The 20,169-nt window shown below is 51.6% G+C and overlaps 1 protein-coding gene across 3 annotated transcripts in view; it reads right to left on the reverse strand.

Moving 5' to 3' along the window:
- Window positions 1–19,264, reverse strand: part of LOC149366546 (uncharacterized) — an 85,997-nt gene extending 66,733 nt beyond the window's left edge. For all 3 annotated transcript variants that reach the window (XM_089551379.1, XM_089551380.1, XM_089551378.1), the window contains exons 1-3: window positions 19,141–19,264; window positions 14,781–14,994; window positions 14,304–14,460 (exon numbers count right to left, since the gene is read on the reverse strand). In XM_089551379.1, the coding sequence (XP_089407505.1) occupies window positions 14,304–14,460; window positions 14,781–14,994; window positions 19,141–19,168 (399 nt within the window). In that variant the 5' untranslated portion in view covers window positions 19,169–19,264. The remainder of the gene's footprint in view (window positions 1–14,303; window positions 14,461–14,780; window positions 14,995–19,140) is intronic.
- Between the last annotated feature and the right edge of the window lie 905 nt (window positions 19,265–20,169).

Genomic DNA, 20,169 nt, shown 5'->3' on the forward strand with positions numbered 1-20,169 from the left:
GTCACACTGGATAAACATTTACACTGGCAACATCATATTGAGGCGACTTGCACTAAGATGGCTTCCGGTTGTTATGCTCTTCTCCAGACGCGCGAATACTTTGACATCAATATCCTCCGTGTCCTATACTTCACATTAATACATACTCACCTTTCATATTGCATCGAGTCGTGGGGCTGGACGTATAGCACATACCTAGAGCCTATTAAAAAGTTACAGAAGCGAGCACTTAGAATAATTTCATTTTCTAGTTACACTGTACGCAGTAAGGCACTATTTACTAAACTACGCGTATTACCCCTCAATTTACTTCGTGAGAAAAGAACTGCTGAATGTGTCCATAAAATAATAACAAACAACCTCCCGTTTGACATATCAATATTTAACATCCCACCACTTCCAACACGGAGCCGCACGTACGGCAATTTTAACTTGCCAGTGAAAAGAAATGTATATGGAGAGCGTCTCCTAGAGTTTACGGGCGTAAAAGTTTGGAATAATCTACCGCATGACCTAAAGACTGCCTACAACTTCTCCATTAGAATAAAAAATTATTACCTTAAAAAGAATGACACACTTTGAGTTCATACTTTCATTTTTTAATAGTCGTCTTAGATATTTGCCAGATATTATTTGCATGTAGCCGAATCCTGATACCTTGATTTATTTACAGATTTGTACATTTGCATCTATTCTAAGGATGTTTGTGATTAAAAAGTGTGCACTGAAATCATTTTATCCTGTTCTTGTGTGTTGTACCCTTGTGATGCTTTGTAAATACTTAACAGCTATTTTCCCTTCGCTTTTTGTGATGCCTTAATTTTTGTATAAGTTCTACGCGTTTTGTTTGATCTAAGTTTCTTAGTTTATATAATCTGTAATATATGTATTTCTTTTGTTGATGCTCTTACAAGTGTTGAGAGTGATGTATAGCATTCTTTATACTAACTTACTGTCTTTATTTTGGTACATTGTTGCCTGCATGTTTGTATACCTTTTTTTTCCATTGGACCCGTTACTAGCCATTGGCTATGGGTCCGGGCAGTGTTTGCGTACATTTTTTGCAACAAAGACCAATAAATAAATGAATGAATGAATGAATGAATGTGAACTTTTACCATAAGAACTGGGTCATCATACTGCCCTTCATCACATACGCCTTCAATACCGCCGCCCATGAAACAACCGGGTTGTAAGGGATCGGTAGTGTACGCGGGGTCATCGGAACGCGGCTGGGGGCGCTCAAAGCGAAGCGTCTCCTATTTGGAACTCGGCCGCTCGCGAACGCGCCAAGTACGGGTGTCCACCCCGCCCCGCGGTACCGATTCGCGCACGTGCTGGCACGAATGTCTATTTGTGTTTGTTTTTATTTTGTGGTGGAGAGAGTGCTCTACCTTACGGAAACTGGAGGGCTGGCCATGCCCTGGATGAACCAATGATGTTAAGACCGCAACATGATTGGAAGCTACGGAATGTGGGCCGGGCCTTTAGGGCTTTAAAACCGGGCCCGGAGCTGGAAGCGGGGTTCTGCGCTAAGGCGAGTACCCCCCCCCCCCCCCCCACTGTGACGGTCGTGACGTCACAGTGCGCCAATTTCAAACGGGGCCAATTGTACTTTGGCTAGTAACCAGGCAACCAATTGAAGGGACCATATAGTGATGCTCCAAGTAAGTGGGACTGAGCTTAGTTAATTGCTTAATTACCCAATTAGCCTAATTAACTTCTCTAGTCAGGCCATATAAATAAATAAAACCTAGTAAGAAATTGGTTGAGCTCGGGAATCGAACCCCGGTCTTCGGAGTGCGAGACGAGCATGCTATCCACTCCGCCATGCCAGCTCGATCGTTTGGAATGAACAAAGGCACGATATCCTGGACTCCCTGGGAATCAAAATACCGCCCAACGACCCAACCCTTCTCGCCATCCCACGATCCCTTCACCGAGAGCTTCTCATCAGGCCGCTCCCGAGGAATATGCACCCGTCCCACCATGAGCAGCGCCGCAGAGCCCGTGCGAAGGCACTCCATCGAGCGTACGGCCCCCAGCCGGAAGCCGTATGGGTGGACGCTGCCTGGGGGAGTCAGACGTGCTGTTCGTCGGCTCCGCTGATTTTCAGCCGGAGCAGCGGAAGTTTCCGCCTGACCCTAGCAAGTTCATCCCCAACGTGCACCGAAAGCTGTCGGGAACATCTGGACACCAGTTTTTTCCAAGGTGGGCCCGGTTAAACCCCTTTTTCGGGCAACACATGGCCCGATAGGGCCGGTGGCGCGGCTAGGCCTAACGGCCGAACCGGTACCCGGCACATCGGGGCCTCTGGCCACTGACGCCAGTATGGCTGCTCCGCAAATCTCCTGCCGAGGCTACGACCCCGAAAACATGCACTGGACAACGGTTAACCCAGCGGCAACCGAAGGCCCAGTTTCGGCAAGATTTCGCAGCGCCGCGTTGAACGCCGCAGTGCTGCGCCGAGCGCAAGACCAAGCCTTAAAGCCGGCGTCCGTAGACGCGGCCGGCGTTCACGCTGGAAACCAGCAGTCACCCGCCCCGCACGCGTCGGGCCGCAGTCGGCGACTGCTCACGAAGTGGAAACCGCCTGTTATACCCAAGCCTGCTCCAGACGACTACGTCGTCGTCATCAAGCCCCGGACCCGCGTCTCGTTGTACGAGACTTTCCAGGAGACCGGCTACGGCCGGGCGTTCACGGCTCTCCTGGGCACGCAACCCGCAACTGACCTTACCATAATACCGGTAAGAGAACAAAACCTCATTATTGTTCAGACTGCGAAACCTGAGCTAGCCGACCGGATCATCGGCGAATTTGAACTTAATGGACCCGACGGGAGGGTCCCCCTTGTGGGGCACCTGCGCCAAGACGGCAAGGACGTCTGCTACGGCGTCATTACCGTCCGTAACTCTGAAACTACGGACTCGCTCCGTACTAGGCTCCAATGGCGCTACGGCACCATCGTGGAAGTGCGAAAATTTGGGACATCCAACAAAGCGAGACTGACTTTTGCCGGAACAGAGAAGCCACGTTTCGTGCACTACGATTCAGAGCTTGTAAAAGTTAGGCCTTACCAGCGAACCATTCCAGCCTGCCGATATTGCGGTGTGGTCGGCCACCGCGTGGACGCCTGCCCCGGCCAGAGGCTGGACCGGTGTGGCCTGTGCGGACAGCAGGCTCTACTCGTTGAGGGGGTGCGGGCCCCTCACCAGTGCAACCCAAAGTGTTCAGTGTGCGGCGGGGCCCATGCCACGGGGGGCCCTGCGTGTACGGCTAAATATCGCGCTATCCAGCCCCCGCATGCCGAGCGCGGCCGTAAATCGAAGCGGAATCGACGCAAGCGTGGCAAGCGTCGCCCGGACAAGCTGAAGGCCAAGGCTGACGACCAAGCCATGGACCAGCCTGTGAATTCCTCTACCGGGAGCCAGGGGAAACCTCCAGCTGCGCCACCGCCGCCTCAAGCCGGTGCAGCGAAGCCCCTCGGACCTCCCCAGAACGGCGGCTCCAAGACGTGGGCAAACGTTGTCAAGCAACACTCCCAGGTGAGCGGCGCGGGCAGGGCAGCTTCTCCCTTCCCTCCCCCTTCCCAATCCCAACCACGGCCAATCTCTGCCGAACAAAAAGAAATATCTGCTCTCCGCGAGCAGGTTGCAAATTTTCAAAAGCGCCTCGCAATAGCGGAGGCCCGCCAAAATTCCCCCAACCACACCTCTGCCTCACCCGCAGCAGAGGCAATGGAGAGCGACGCAACCCCTTCAGGACAGGCTGCGCATGCCCTCACGGCACTCGAGGCGAGAGTGAGCGCGCTCGAAACTCAAGTTAACAACAGAATATCCGCATTGGAAACGCAAATCAATGCCACACTTACGGCGGCACTCAACAAAATTAGCCACCTTGCGGCATCTATCCCAAACCTCATAACCGCTCAGTTCGCTCAACTCACCCGCGCTCCCAAGCGCGCTGGCCCGCTCAAAACCTTCGCAGGCCGGCAGCTCAAAGCGTCTAGGCGTCGAATCGCCGGAGAAGAAGAAGAGGTCCCCTGTGCCATCCCCAGTATAGAGAACGCTCCTCTCTTTGGAGCCACTGGCTCTCAAGCCTCCTCTCTCCAAACTCACAACTCTACCCTTGATCGTGGCGGGCGCCCCTAGAAATAGGAAGCATCCGCGAGGCAATTCGATCCCTATTCAAATTGTACAGTGGAACTGTCGCGGATTCAAGGCACGCACAAAGCGAGCCGATCTACGCCTTTTCCTTACAACTTTCCCAGAATTACCTGCTGTGGTGGCCCTTCAGGAGCCAGGAAATGGCGCCACCCTTGCCAGTTACACGGTGTACCAGCAGGATGCGCAGAGCTGCCTCTGCGTACATAAAAATTACACGGCCTCCCAGGTTGACCTGGATCTTAGCGCTAATTTCTCCTATGTAATGGTGACGATCCTTCCGCTACGCAAACAGGACCCCCCATTGCACATACTCAACATTTACTGTCCCCCAAAGCTACCAAATGTTACATTCGCAGACATCTTCAGCCGGGCTTTGAAGGTCGCGAATCGGGATCCCCTCATAATCGTTGGGGACTTTAATGCTCCCAGCACCTTATGGGGGTACACACGTGAAGAGAAACGCGGACGCAAGTTGGCGGAGCTTGTTTCCACACTGGGCCTTACTCTTCACACGGATCCCGCGCAACCCACTCGTATAGGTAACTCCGTTACACGCGATACGTGTCCGGACCTCACCTTTACGAAAAATATTCGCTATGCAGATTGCAGGAACACCGAGGAATCCCTCGGTAGCGACCACTGCATAATTACCACTACAATCCATACCAAACCACTCACAAGACCACAGGCCAATGCAAAACTACCCGAATGGACCAAATTTAGGAGCAACTACACCAATCCTCAATCAATAATGGACCAAGGATACTCAACGTGGTCCCAACACCTAGTATCCCACTTGAAATCAGTCGAGCAAAATGTTCAACTCTCAGAGGCGAGCCCGGCGGTGGATAACCACCTCCTCCACCTCTGGGAGGCACGACACAGCCTAGTCCGCCGCTGGCGTAATCAAAAACACAATCGGAAACTCAAAATTCGCATCGCGGATATCACCCAACAGGCGGCACAATACGCGTCCCAACTCGCCGACTCCAATTGGGTGCACCGATGCAACACTGCAGCTCGGCAAATGTCGAGTCGGAGTACGTGGCGCCTCTTCCGCGCCCTTATTGATCCGGCACAAACCCGTACTGAGATACAAAAACAGCTTCAAAGGGCTATACATAACTTCACTGGAGACACGGCCAAACTGGCCGATGCGCTCCGCGACAAATATTTGAGTATACACCAGGATCCCCGTGGTCAGGCGTACTCGTATGCAGGTTCCGAGAACGCGGATTTGGATCAACCGTTCCAGCTCCATGACCTAAAAGCGGCCCTGGCTAAAATGAAGCGAGGTACAGCACCAGGCCGGGACAAGGTGACGGTAAAGCTTATTGCCAACCTCCCAGATCCCGCCTACGAAACTCTCCTCGATTACTTCAACACTATCTGGATTGGAGGCACACCACTCCCCATAGATTGGAAAACGGCACTAGTAACTTTCATTCCCAAGCCAGGTAAAGCCATTAACACCGACAACCTCCGGCCCATCTCCCTCACTTCGTGTGTGGGGAAGCTGATGGAGACTATGGTCCGCGACAGATTGTCGGCTTTCCTGGAACAGCAAAACATTTTCGCAGACACCATGTACGGTTTCCGCCCACACCGATCCGCACAAGATGTCCTGTTGCAACTTCACAAGGAGATTCTCGACCCCGTCGAGCACCCCAGCAATGATAAAGTAGTCGTCGCACTTGACCTGCGGGGGGCTTTCGACAATGTGACCCACGAGATCATCCTATCCCACTTGTCGCAAACAGACTGTGGGCGCAATACTTTCAATTATATCAAAGAATTCCTTACAGATCGCCAATCCTATATCCGGCTGCAAGACACAGAATATGGCCCATATCAACTTGGCACACGAGGGTCCCTACAGGGAGCTGTCCTCTCGCCATTACTATTTAATCTGGCCATGATGAAGCTCCCTACCCAGCTGGCAGAGGTCGCCGGTGTGCAGCACGCTCTGTATGCGGACGACATCACCCTCTGGGCAACACAACAATCGGTTGGAGACATCGAGACCAACCTGCAACAAGCGGCAGCTATTGTGGACGAATACGCTCGTCGCTGTGGTCTTGAATGCTCCCCGAGCAAATCTGAATTTGTGCACATACGCCCCAACTCAAAGTGCACAACCAAAATTGCCCTTTCCCTACTTAGCGGACCGATACCTGAACACGAGGAGATCCGGGCACTGGGGCTTTTCATTCATCATAGGCGCAAGATAGACACTACCCTAAACAAGCTACGTAAGGTGGGGGACCAGGTGGGTCGGATGCTCCGCCGGGTGTCCAATAAAAGGGGGGGACTACGATGCAAAGATGCCCTGCGGCTGGCCAATGCATTCGTGACCAGCCGGATTTTATATTCGGCTCCCTACCTCCACCTACGCAAATGCGATGAGAATGCCTTAGAAGTAGTTCTCCGCAAGATTTATAAGAGAGCGCTCGACCTCCCCATAACTACGTCCAACAAGCGTCTCCTCGGTCTGGGGATGACCAACACCTTTGGGGAGTTACGAGAAGCTCATCTTAACAATCAATACTTGCGCCTAAGCAAAACACCTGCGGGGAGCCGCCTTCTGACCCGCTTACACATATCCTACGCAACACATACAGAAGAACGGGTCCGCATCCCTGAAGCCTGGCGCTTTGCACTCCAGGTGCGACCCCTTCCGAAGAACATGACTGCAGACACCCATGATGGTCGCCGTCTCGCGCGGGCGGAGGCTATTTCTCAACAATATGGCCATAAGCCAGGTGTCTTCTATGTGGATGCGGCCGGCCCACACTATGGGGGTTGGTACACGGCGGCCGTCATCCACCAAAACACTACAGTTCAGAGCCTTACTTTCCGTGCCCCAAACATTACATTTGCGGAAGAGATCGCCATTGCACTGGCCGCCGCAGATCCAGAGTCCCGAGTCATTATTACGGACTCCAGGGGCGCCTGCCGCAATATTGAGCAAGGGTATATTCCAGACCGTGCTTTCAAAATTCTCCACGCATGCGAATACACAGGGTTTCCGACCCATCGTACCATCGTGTGGGCTCCGGCTCATGCGGGTCTTGAGGGGAACGAGGCAGCAGACGCTGCCGCCCGCGCGCTTACTCACCGGGCGTCGCCTCATCCGCAGCCTGATCCGGAATTCAATTTCAATCCGGCCATCACCTTTAAAGAGATCACCTCTCTTTATCAAAATTTTCATGGTCTCTATCCCCCTCCCTGTAAAGGCCTCACCAGGGTGGAGGAGCGCTGGCTTCTCCGCCTCTATACCAATACTGTACTGTGCCCGGCAGTACTTAAGCACTTCAATTCTTCTTTCTCGGGCGCGTGCCCACACTGTGAGGAGGAGTTTTCGGACACCTACCACATGGTGTGGGCATGCCCTTCCAATCCTGCCTACCCACACCACCTCCACCCCACTCGAGAGGACTGGGAAGCTGCCCTGCGCGGCTGCTCCGAACTCCATGCCCAACAGGCATTGGTAGCTAGAGCCCGGGCCGCTGCGGAAGCTACAGGGATCCCGGACTAGGGATCCCTCCTAGTGTTTGTAAGGGGCGGGCCCTTCCGGCTCGCCCCATCGACCTCTCACTGTAAATAGAAATAAAAGTTTTCCTCCTCCTCCTCCTGCACGGGTGATGAAGCGACAGCAGCTGCGGTGGACTCCTCTTCATCCACCCTCCTCACACTACCTCTCCCTCCAGATACGTCCCCAGAGGCTGCAGAGGAAGCCGCCATTGCATTTGCTATAACCCGCACGGAAGCCCGGTATATTTTAACTGACTCTAAAACTGCGATTCTAAATTTTGCTCGAGGCCGAGTTCATGTCCCTGCTTTTGGCATACTGGACTCGCCCGATGCACCCCCGCCCCGCCAAGTGGAGCTGATATGGGTGCCTGCGCACTCCGGGAATCCCGGAAACGAGGCCGCCAACCTTTTAGCCCGAGGTTCTTTAAACCGGGCTCAGGTGGCCTCGGATCGGGGATTCACGAAGGATCGCATGCACTCATTCAGTGAGCTGACCCAGGCATACAGAGCCTCTCGCCAGCTCTACCCCCCGCCCATCCCCTCCCTAGATAACAGACACGCAACACTCTGGCGCAGATTACAAACACATACTCTCCCCTCGCCCCTTACCCTAACCCACTATCATCCCTCCTTCCCCACTCCTGCTTGCGCCCTATGCCCAGAACCCTTCGCTTCTTCCCTCCACATCCTTTCCCTCTGCCCGGCGGACCCTCCCCCGCGGGACCTAGAGAACCTCAAGACCTGGGAGGACTGGGAGACCCTGCTGCACTCGGAGGACCCGGCCGTGCAGACCATCGCCACCGGCCGTGCTGCCAGTGTTATGGACCTCAGGAACACTTGAGTGCAGTGGGGTCGTGCGGGGACCCTGGGGCGTGCCCCGAATTCCTTTGTAAATAAAGTTTTCTCTCTCTCTCTCTCTAGTGAATACGGTGTCTTCGCTCACTGCCATCCTCCTCCCTTCCCTTCCGGCGAGGTTTAGGTGTCCACCGAGATATGAGAGAAATACATTTCCTTTCCTGAAAAACCAATTTACCGACGAGCGAGGGGTAGAACCGAATGGGCGATGGTGTTCTATGGACTCCCTGGCAGCGTTGCAAGACGCTCTCGCGTTCCACTCTTAGAGGCGAAGCTTAACATCTTAACCACACATCAGTGACCATACTTTAGGTAAAAAAAGTGCACCCCCCCCCCCTCAATTTCGACGGGTGTCCACCGAGATATGTGAGACAGTTACTGCGTAATTTTCTTTCCTCAAATACAATTTTCATTTTCTTCATTACGGGCCATCTTCGTCTTTCTTCTTTCACTCCCACTTCCTCCGTTCCTCTACGGTGCGTTTGAGGTGTCCACCGAGATGACAGAGATTTACTGCGCCATTTCCTTTCCTCAAAAACCGTTGCGTTGAAACGACAAGGCATCGCGCCGAACGGGTGGTGGCGTTCCGTGGACTCCCTGGCAGCGCTACAACACGCTGTCGCGTTCCACTCCTAAAGGCGAAGCTTAAGCTTAAGCTTAATTAGCAGTTAATTAGTATTCAGGCATTAATCAGTAATTAACCATTAATTAGTGATTTGTCATCACTTAGTAATTAGTACTCAATTACATGTGACGCCACCAGTGCCACAGAAGCACTGAAAGTGGTGCGGAAAACGCTTTCGCCTCTATGCACTTTAGACAGTCAAAGAACCCCCTGAATTTTTTGTATATAAATCTTCAGTTATTGCCTTTTTTATCCCTGCATCTCAACTGATCACAAGACCGTCTCTGACGGGGCACCCCTGGTGCAGAGATCAAGCTTCAGTCTTCGAGTTGGAACAAACCGTCTCTGGCGGGGCACCTCTGGTGCAAAGAAGAAGAAGAACAACCTGATCTATACTGGCGCAGTCGACAGGATCCTGCGGCCATTGGAAGACGGCGCAGGAAGAAGACTGAAGGCAGGGAGAGAGGCGACGACAAGGCAACAGGTCAGCGTTCGAGAACGGACCTGCGGAGAGACGGCGGCAAGGACGCAAGGACCACGGAAGTAGTCCAGCGACGCGGGACTGCGTCCGGTCAAGGAAGGCAGCGCGTCGAGAACTCGACGGTCACCGGCGGGTCGCAGCAAGTGACGACAGCGGGCACAGGACCAGCGGCGTGCGACAGCTCATCGCAGCGTCCGGTGAAAGTGGCGGTGGACTGCGACGCCAAGGAGCTGACAATGCGGATCGACGCATCGAAACCGAGTTTCCTTGGTCGCATTGTTCACGTCCCTGTGTTCGAGCCGGTAGGACAGCTGAGGGGTACGGAAGGCGGTATGGAAAGCTATCCAAGCCGGCCCTCACTTGATGTGAAGTACCGAGTAGAACTGGCGAAGGCGCGCTTGGCTTATTTTCAGGCAGAGCTTGCAAAAGTGAATGGAGGAAAGGCGCCGCTATGCGAGGAAAAACCTCCGGATTTGCAGGAGTTAGAAGCAAGGCGCCAGCAGCTAGAGCTCGAGCTGGCTAAGCTCAAAGAATCTAGGAGAGCTGGTCAACTAGCCAGGGAGAGCTGCCCCGAGTCCCGAGCGGAGAGGCTGCCAGTGAGGAAAACAGCCAGGCAGAAGTAAAAAATTCAGGGGGCACTTTGACTGTCTAAAGTGCGTAGAGGCGAAAGCGTTTTCCGCACCACTTTCAGTGCTTCTGTGGCACTGGTGGCGTCACATGTAATTGAGTACTAATTACTAAGTGATGACAAATCACTAATTAAAGGTTAATTACTGATTAATGCCTGAATACTAATTAACTGCTAATTAAGCTTAAGCTTAAGCTTCGCCTTTAGGAGTGGAACGCGACAGCGTGTTGTAGCGCTGCCAGGGAGTCCACGGAACGCCACCACCCGCTCGGCGCGATGCCTTGCCGTTTCAACGCAACGGTTTTTGAGGAAAGGAAATGGCGCAGTAAATCTCTGTCATCTCGGTGGACACCTGAACCGCACCGTAGAGGAACGGAGGAAGTGGGAGTGAAAGAAGAAAGACGAAGATGGCCCGTAATGAAGAAAATGAAAATTGTATTTGAGGAAAGAAAATTACGCAGTAACTGTCTCACATATCTCAGTGGACACCCGTCAAAATTCAGGGGGGGGGTGCACTTTTTTGACCTAAAGTGTGGTCACTGATGTGTGGTTAAGATGTTAAGCTTCGCCTCTGAGAGGAACGCGAGAGCGTCTTGCAACGCTGCCAGGGAGTCCATAGAACGCCATCGCCCATTCGGTTCTACGCCTCGCTCGTCGGTAAATTGGTTTTTCAGGAAAGGAAATGTATTTCTCTCTCATATCTCGGTGGACACCTAAACCTCGCCGGAAGGGAAGGGAGGAGGATGGCAGTGAGCGAAGACACCGTATTCACTAGACGTGCCTTTGTTCATTCCAAACCATCGAGCTGGCATGGCGGAGTGGATAGCATGCTCGTCTCGCACTCCGAAGACCGGGGTTCGATTCCCGAGCTCGACCAATTTCTTACCATGTTTGATTTATTTATATGGCCTGACTAGAGAAGTTAATTAGGCTAATTGGGTAATTAAGCAATTAACTAAGCTCAGTCCCACTTACTTGGAGCATCACTATATGGTCCCTTCAATTGGTTGCATGGTTACTAGCCAAAGTACAATTGGCCCCGTTTGAAATTGGCGCACTGTGACGTCATGACCGTTTCGACCAACTGAAAAGCGTGACATTCTCTGTCGACAACTGCTGCTTACAACGATGAGACATTAAAGGCTTTCGCCTTAAAAGTGAGCCAGATTTCTGCGAAGCTGGAGTCGCAGTTCAAGAAAGCATCCTGATGGAACGCAGCGTGAACGCGCACCCCGACGATCCAGCTGCACAGGTTAGCTCTACCCCAGATAAGACCAGGGACGAGGGCGCGAGTTCAGGAATAAAAACTCGGTCTCAGGCAAGCTGCGAAAAAGAGCAGTTGGTCCAGCGTGAAACGACCAGTGAAGACAGACGCCAGATCGGCGAGCGAGTGAAAGAAGGAAGTCTAGCGTTGCCGCAGCGGCACACTGTTTCGGGCATAGGGCATAAAGTGTCCCGTAGCGCTATTGATGCCAGGAACCTTCCATCCGAGGCAAAGAACTAAGGTTGGCCTGATGGGCCGACGGGACCGAGCGCCGCGCAGTGGTTGAACGCACCCGACGCGTGTTCCACCAGGTCCTTCGAGGACAAAAAGTTGCGTGGCGTGTTGCCTCAAGGCAAATTAGGGTCAAGCGACTGCGAGGGAGCTCATGCAGCCTCAGACTATACCACGAAGCCGGCAAGCGCCGATCAAGCACGGAGCGGCAATTTCAAGGTTTGCCCGTGCAGTAAAGGTACAAATGGCTCCAAGCGAGGCAGAGTAGCTGGAGGCAGGTGCGTGGCCTTCACGTTGAAAGTCAGCGCGTAGAGCAGTACGTTCCGTGCTGCAGTACGCCAAATCCCGTGTGGCAAAAGCGGCCGCACTGATATGATTACACTGGACAGGGGCTATGCTCCTTACGCAGCACGCGTCTCGTATTGGTGCGCCGAAGAGAGCGTGCCCTCAAGGGCGTCGCGTGGTCAGGGATTTGGACCCATCGAGTACCGCGACCTTTTTGATCCTGGAGGGCACCGGCTTTTGAGCTCTCGCTTCGCTGTGGCGCCAGCCTAATGAGCATAGCGACCATTAGGTGTTAATCGTGTCGATTGAGACACGTGGGGGCTCGAAACGCACACAGGGACGCTCGGTGCGACCAAGGAGGCTCACGTGGCCGCTTACGGACCCCATATCAGTGCTAGTGAACGCTCCAGTCGCGAGTGTCTGTGTGCGTGTGTGATCATTCCCGAGCAGGACCACGGTGTGCATGCTGGTGAACTGGGGTGCAACGCACCAACTTGGACGCTGTGTTACGGCGCACGGCAGGCATGCCACTGTGTGTATTTAAGTGTGCATTTTGCGTAATGTTGTGTTGGTGCCCGTGTGCATTTTTTGTTTTTGGGTTTGTTGGTGCCAGTGCTGGTGTAGCTGCGGCATGTCACCCACAGGGTGGTTTTGTGACCCGTACCGATCCCTTTGTTTTAATTCTAAAAGTGGCATTTGAGCCCCTTGTAGAATCTTGGGAAGGGCGTGTAAGGGATCGGTAGTGTACGCGGGGTCATCGGAACGCGGCTGGGGACTCTAAAAGCGAAGCATCTCCTATTTGGAACGCGGCCGCTCGCGAACGCGCCAAGAAGTACGGGTGTCCACCCCGCCCCGCGGTTCCGATTCGCGCACGTGCTGGCACGAATGTCTATTTGTGTTTGTTTTTATTTTGTGGTGGAGAGAGTGCTCTACCTTACGGAAGCTGGAGGGCTGGCCATGCCCTGGATGAACCAATGATGTTAAGACCGCAACATGATTGGAAGCTACGGAATGTGGGCCGGGCCTTTAGGGCTTTAAAACTGGGCCCCGGAGCCGGAAGCGGGGTTCTGCGCTAAGGCGAGATGCTATGCATCTTCGGCTACGCCGAGTAGGGGCCTCCCCTAGTGTTAGCCAGATCCACCTTTTTGTTGTTTGTCCTTTTGCCGTTTAATTTGTCTCGAGTGTCTAAACTTCTATACGCTGTAAATATCTGTATATAAAACTTCAAGTATTCCCCTTACCCCTGCATCTCAACTGATAACAAGACCGTCTTTGACGGGGCACCCCTGGTGCAGAGATCAAGCTTCAGTCTTCAAGTGAACAAACCGTCTCTGGCGGGGCACCTCTGGTGCAAGGAAAGAAGAAGAACCTGAACTTTACTCGGGTACGGTCCATTCTACCTATTGTACGCTCGCCCGCCTTACTACACCCTGGACACCATCGTGCCACTTACTCCCAGTGACACCCTGTGTGTCGCCGAGATCCTGTCTTTAGCTGAAGAAGCTCGCCGGATTGCCCGCCTGCGATCCATTGCTTCTGAAGAGCGCTTCAAAGACCGCTACGATAGCCACCGTCGGCATGTTGTCAGCGTTGCGGTCAATATTGCCTGGCTTTGGCAGCCAGTCAGGCGCCGCCGCTTGCACCAAAAGCTACTGGCTCACTACAATGGCCCTTACGTGGTTGTGGCCAGAATTTATGATCTCCCATATCAGATTGAGCGCCTCACGGCAACTGGTCGCCGTTCCGCCAAAACCGAACACACACACGTCGCTCGTCTAAAACCATGCCACTCTCGGGACACAACATAACCCGCCCGGCGGGCTTCGTCAGCGCGGAGGCCGCATGCCACGAAGTGCGAACGTGGGGGATGTGGGGTCGGTTGGACGCCATCGAGAACTGACATGGCGCGCCTGCTACGCCTCGCGTGAACCGACCCGGAGCAAAGCTTTTGCGCCTGCAACAATATTATTACCTTGGTAGAAGTCGCATTCTCTAATAAACTGCAAAATTGTGAAAAATTTTGTAAAGAATTAATATACACCATGCTACAGCTCTCACTATCTCATAACTTACTTTTTCGCCCGATATTTCGAGGAGAATTTGCACTTGTATGTTAGGAGTATAGTGCACTTAAAACTAGCACTTTCTCGGAAAATGTTCACAGTTGCCGTTATGATTTAAAGGCTACTCTCAGATTGGATCTCCTTTGTGGGATTTATCTTCTGTCACTCACCTTTAGGTACTGCATGTCCCCAGTCGTGATCTTGTCGTAATCCGCGACAAACTTCTCGACATTCAGCATGCCGAAGTGGACGAACTTGTCACGAAAGAGGTCCTCCATCGCAGTCATGACCTTCGCTGCATCACTGGCCACAATACCACCGATGGTCCTGCACAAGGACACAAATTAGAGCGGTAAGGTCACAATTGTCATTAATTTCCGCAAAACAATACATTTGTCATACAGACGTCATAAAATATCAGACAAACTGCATGAAATTTGTATGACGAAGCGTGCATCGGGTTATTGCACCATGCATCTTTTTTTCAGCAGGACCAAACCTGCGGGGCGAAAACCTGTCACCCCACCTCGAGTATTTTAATAGTACGTTATCGCTAGCATACTTCGGCTAAGCTGTCTTTGCGTCTTTGAAATCAAATCGTCGTCTTCATTGGCAGCAGTCATAACTGCTGAACAGTGTCCGCTTACCCAAGTTCCATTGAGGTACCCATTGTGGTCGATGTGTAGGAGTTGGCAGCCTCCTTGAGCACATCGAAGGCCTTCCTGCCGTGAGTGGGCACTATCTTGTTCTGTTTGATGTTGTAGTGCACGTCCGTGTAGAAGATGTAGTCACATATGCCGTCCGGGGGAACCATACTTATGTCCACGCCGGAGACGCCGAAGGTGCAGACCATCCGGACCCCTGCGCACGGGAGTCGATGATTAGGCGGCGAGAGCCAAAAAAGGGTGACAGTTGCGTAACGATTTGCTCTGTATTTAACACTTTCATTTCATTTCAGTCGAGGTACTGGCATTTTTGTGGTGATTAAGCACGAATTCTGTGACCCTCGTCTCTCATGTGTATTCATCGCATTACTGTCGTTTTGTTGCTGCTGATCACTGCGTTTGGGTAAACTTTGTTTCTTAGGAAATTTTTTCACACCCTTCAACTGTATTTGCTGCGCGCGTCTATTTCGCGTGCGATTTGTATTTATTCTAATATTGTTGTTGTGTTAATTCTGAGCGGTGTAGCTCGCTGCGTGGTCCTTAACTTAAGCTGAACCCTCTTTGTTAGCCTCCTCGTTTCTGCCTCTTAGGTGAGTACCGGTAAGATACAGCTGTTGTACACTTTTATCATGAGGGATATGGGCAGACTGTCATTCATGATCTGGGAGAACCTGTCATGTGCGCTCCACCCCATTCTTATTCTTCTAGTTATTTCCCTCTCATGATCCGGATCAGTGGTCAGTACCTGCCTTAAGTAGGCATATTCTCTTACTACTTCCAGCACCTCGCTATCACTTGCGAACTGCTGTTCCCTTGCTAGCCTGTTGAAATTTCAAACTTTGGTTTTGTGCACTTTAATTTTCACCCCACCATTCTGCTCTGCCTGTAACTCATTGATCATGCTTTGCAGTTCATGTCGTGAGTGACTTAGCAAGGCAATGTCATAAAATAGCTGCCTGTTTATTTCACACTACAGCTCTCCAGGTCCAAGCACTTTGTGACTATTTCCTGCAAAGCATAAAAGACACTAGGGTACTTTCTCCGTAATTTTCTCAAGTCTCCGCCTATCCAGAGCCAGAATTGGCTTCCCTGGTTACTCTCCACTTATATCCTCTCATTGTCTACCTGGACGGCATACCCATTCCTCTTGTCTCTACCCTCCGCATCCTTGGACTATTTCTTCAGTCTAACGGCAAACACAACACTCTCATCAAACGACTCATGAACACTGTACACCAGACCCTCCGTCTCATACGCCGCATTGCCAACCACCACCACGACATGCGCGAACACGACCTCCGCCGCTTGGTCCAGGCCTTTGTTCTAAGCCGCTTAATCTATTCACTTCCTTATCTCTTCCTTTCTCGCACCGAGGAGGACAAAGTCAACAGTCTCATGCACCAAGCGTATAAGTCGGCCCTATCCCTTCCCACATCTACCTCGACGGCTCGGCTACTGTCCATGGGCGTCCACAACTCCCTCATGGAGCTGACGAAGGCCCATCGTACGTCACAGCACCTCCGTCTCTCCCGCAACCAGCCCGGGTCGTGCACTTCTCTCCACCCTTAAGCTCTCCCCTATTATCCCCCTTCCTACCTCACGGCCCATCCCTACCCACGTCTCCTCCCTCCTAACCGTTCATCCCCTCCCTAAGTATATGCTCCTGAACACCACACCTCCCGCAGAGCAGCGCGAGCATCTGCGCTCTGTCGTGAGTACGGACGGAAACCTGCCGTGGCTTATGTGGATGCCCCCTCGTACAGCCGCTACCCAGCCCACACCCTTGCAGTACACTGACAACTCTCTCCAACCCACTCTTACTGCCTCAGTCTACACTTCGACATCTGTATGGAAGCCGAGGAGGCAGCTATTGACCTTGCCATCACGCAGACCTCCGCGGAATACATTTTACATACAAGGGGCACCATGTCCCTTGCTCTTTGAAGTTACTTCACGCAAATCATCGTGGCTTCGTAGCCATCTCAGCTTTCGACGCGTTTACGGGAAAACGCTGGCATTCATTACATCTGCACTTCCACATCTCATTTCACTAATGAATAATCTTCCTTACTCTTTCGATTCTATAGCATAGAGGGCGTCGTTGCGAAACACAGCTGGAAAAACTGTATGCCCTCTTAATGAAGGTTTTCATATTGGCGTTTTTGTGTTTTCTGTGCTGGCCTTCGAAGCCAGTTCTCCGACGTGAATTTTCTTTCCTTTTCGCATGCGATTTTTGTATCTTGCTGTTCTTATTGTCTTTTATTTTGAATACACTATATTATTTGGGTGACTGTTCTGTCCATGCGCCCCTTACTAGTGCTGTGCCTTAGGATCCTTCCTTGTATATTGGTTTCGTTTGGTTTAGTTCATTGGGGTTGGACGTCCAGAAGCAACTCAGGTTATGAGGGACGCCGAAGCGATGGGCTCCGGAAATTTCGACCACCTGGGATTCCTTAACGTGCGCTGATATATCGCACAGTACACGGGCCTCTAGAATTTCGCCTTCATCGAAATTCGGCCGCCGCGGCCAGGGCCGAACACGCGTCTTTCGGTTTGTTGGCAGGAAGAAGTATGAAATTTGGTTTTCGGGGTTTTAATGGTAATCTATTTCTCCGTAACTTGCGCGAAAGGTGTGCAAGGTCGCTATTTTACACATGATTCCAGTGTCAGCTGGATATGTGAAGAGAAGGTGATATTGGTGCGAGATACTTCGAGAAGGTTGCTTTACCCTAGCGGCCAGTAACTAATTTAACTGCTACGTGCCACGGTGAGCAGGTTTCTCACTATCCGGGGGGCAGGTTGCGATGACTCCGCAATGTCACGTGACCTAGACCCTTAGGTGGCTCACCTACCTCCTAGGCTGCTCTCTGGGAACCACCTGCATGCCCGCTATTATTCGCACACTACGCCGCCAACGCGAACACCGGATTTTCCTGTGGACGACGGGGCCTGTAACCCTACCGCGTTGATGTGCCGGCATTCGCCGAACGCAGTATAAAGGGGAAAGCCTTTAATGCCTCACACTGTCGTGACCAAGGAATGTTAGCAAGTGTGTCCACGTTTCGGCGTCACTACATAAAAAAAATTCAGGGGGCACTTTGACTGTCTAAAGTGCATAGAGGCGAAAGCGTTTTCCGCACCACTTTGCCTATGTGACACTGGTGACGTCACCACTGGATCACGTCACACATATTTGATGAGAAAGTAATGACAAAGTACTAATTAATGACTAACTACTGATTAATCACTCAGCACTAATTGACTGCTAATTAATGGCGCTTAAGCTTCGCCTTTAGGAGTGGAACGCGACAGCGTGTTGTAGCGCTGCCAGGGAGTCCATGGAACGCCACCATCCGTTCGGCGCGATGCGTTGCCCTTTGAACGCAACGCTTTTTGAGGAAAGGAAATGGCGCTGTAATTCTCAGTCATCTCGGTGGACACCTGAACCGCACCGTACAGGAACGGAGGAAGTGGGAGTGAAAGAACAACTGAAAATTGTATTTGAGGGAAAGAAATTACTCAGTAACTGTCTCACATATCTCAGTGGACACCCATCAAAACGCGGACACATCTGTCGACACGGCTGCCGACATGGCTACCGACACGGACGCAGACACGGCTGTCGACACGGACGGAGACACGGCTGCCGACACGGAGTGCTAAAGACAGCATGAGGCATTAAAGCCTTTCGCCTTCAAAAAGAAACTGTGTCGAGGCTGGAAATCGAAGCACGGCCTTTCGCATTTGAAGTGGAGACGCTAAAACTCCGCCACGAAGGCGCAGGGTTTAAGCATGATTAAAGGTTTGGTTTAGTTGGTTTAGTTGGTTTATGGGGTTTAACGTCTCAAAGCGACTAAGGCTATGAGAGACGCCGTAGTGGAGAGCTCCGGAAATTTCGACAGCCTGGGGTTCTTTAACGTGCACAGACATCGCACAATACACGGGCCTCTAGAATTTCTCCTCCAAAGAAATTCAACCGCCGCGGCAGGGATCGAACCCGCGGCTTTCGGGCCAGCAACCGAGCACCATAACCACTGAGCCATGAGCATGAGCATGATAAAGGCGTATCTAGTGAATGCATGGGTTTCATAAATAAAATGGAATAAATAAAATAAAAATAAGAAAATAATCACAAATAAATTAAAAAAATAAAAGGAACTAAATTAAAAATAAAATATAATATAAAAAGTAAAAAAGAAAAACATAACTGCGCCAGGAAACGTTTTCGCCTTGCAACACTTTAGAGAGCCAAAGTGCCCCCTGAATTTTTTTTCTTCGCAGGAAAAACTCTGCACTAGTGTCTTCGACACCATAGTTGCACCAGGATAACAAAACCACTTACATGTAGTGTTGGGCGGTGGTGTCACCATAGTGTTCGGTGCTGTACTCGCCGCAGTACTTGACGCAGCTGTCACCGCACTCGGCGCAGCTGTCACCGCAGTCGTCGCAGCAGGTGCCGGGTTTGTCGCTTTGTAAGAGAGAAAAAGATTGAAACCATTGAGTAACCGGAGCAACGATCCGTGCGTAACATAGAGAGAATGACGACCGGAAAGGGGGGAGGTTAACTACAAACTAAAGACAAAGAAGACATGCAAAATGACAGTGGCATTCGTATCACGAACTGTTGCCGAAGACATGGCGAAATGCTGTGGGGATAAGAGCAAAGCGGAAAGTTGGGCAAGTTGGATAACGTTCATGATGTAAAAATAGCGCACAGGGAACACACGGGACGGAAAGTAAACGACGCAGACAAGCGCTATCTCGCAACTGAGGTTTATTGCTGACGCGCGCAATATAAGGTAGTCACTTTAAAAACATAAAACAAAAACAACCACAAACAGTCCCTCCTGGAAAGACCAAGTCAGAGGAAAAAAAAAATTGAAATTGAAGCATCAGGCGCCACTCATCGCTGTCGAAGATCAGTTAAAAAAAAACCGTTATCAAAAAAGGAATTCAATGCAACGCTGAGGCTAAAAAATCGATTTCACAGTCTCCCAAGTTAACAGAGGGCTCACTGATACACGGATTCCGACATTTCCTAATATGGTATGCCTCCATTATCTCGCGTACACGCTGATCTCGATGTCTGAAAAGTATGACGGTACTAGAAAAAATCGGTTTACAAGTTTTCCCCTTCTGCTATTCTTTTTTGCTACATTCCCGGCAATGCTCAGGAAGGTTATGGTTCATGGGGTTTAACGTCCCAAAGCGACTAAGGCTATGAGAGACGCCGTAGTGGAGGGCTCCGGAAATTTCGACCACCTGGGGTTCTTTAACGTGCACTGACATCGCACAGTACACGGGCCTCTAGAATTTCTCCGCCAAAGAAATTCTAGCCGCCGCGGCCGGGATCGAACCCGCGTCTTGCGGG

This window comes from Amblyomma mixtum, chromosome 1 (assembly GCF_055824585.1).
Source record: "Amblyomma mixtum isolate Tamu chromosome 1, ASM5582458v1, whole genome shotgun sequence".
Lineage (NCBI taxonomy): Eukaryota > Metazoa > Arthropoda > Arachnida > Ixodida > Ixodidae > Amblyomma > Amblyomma mixtum.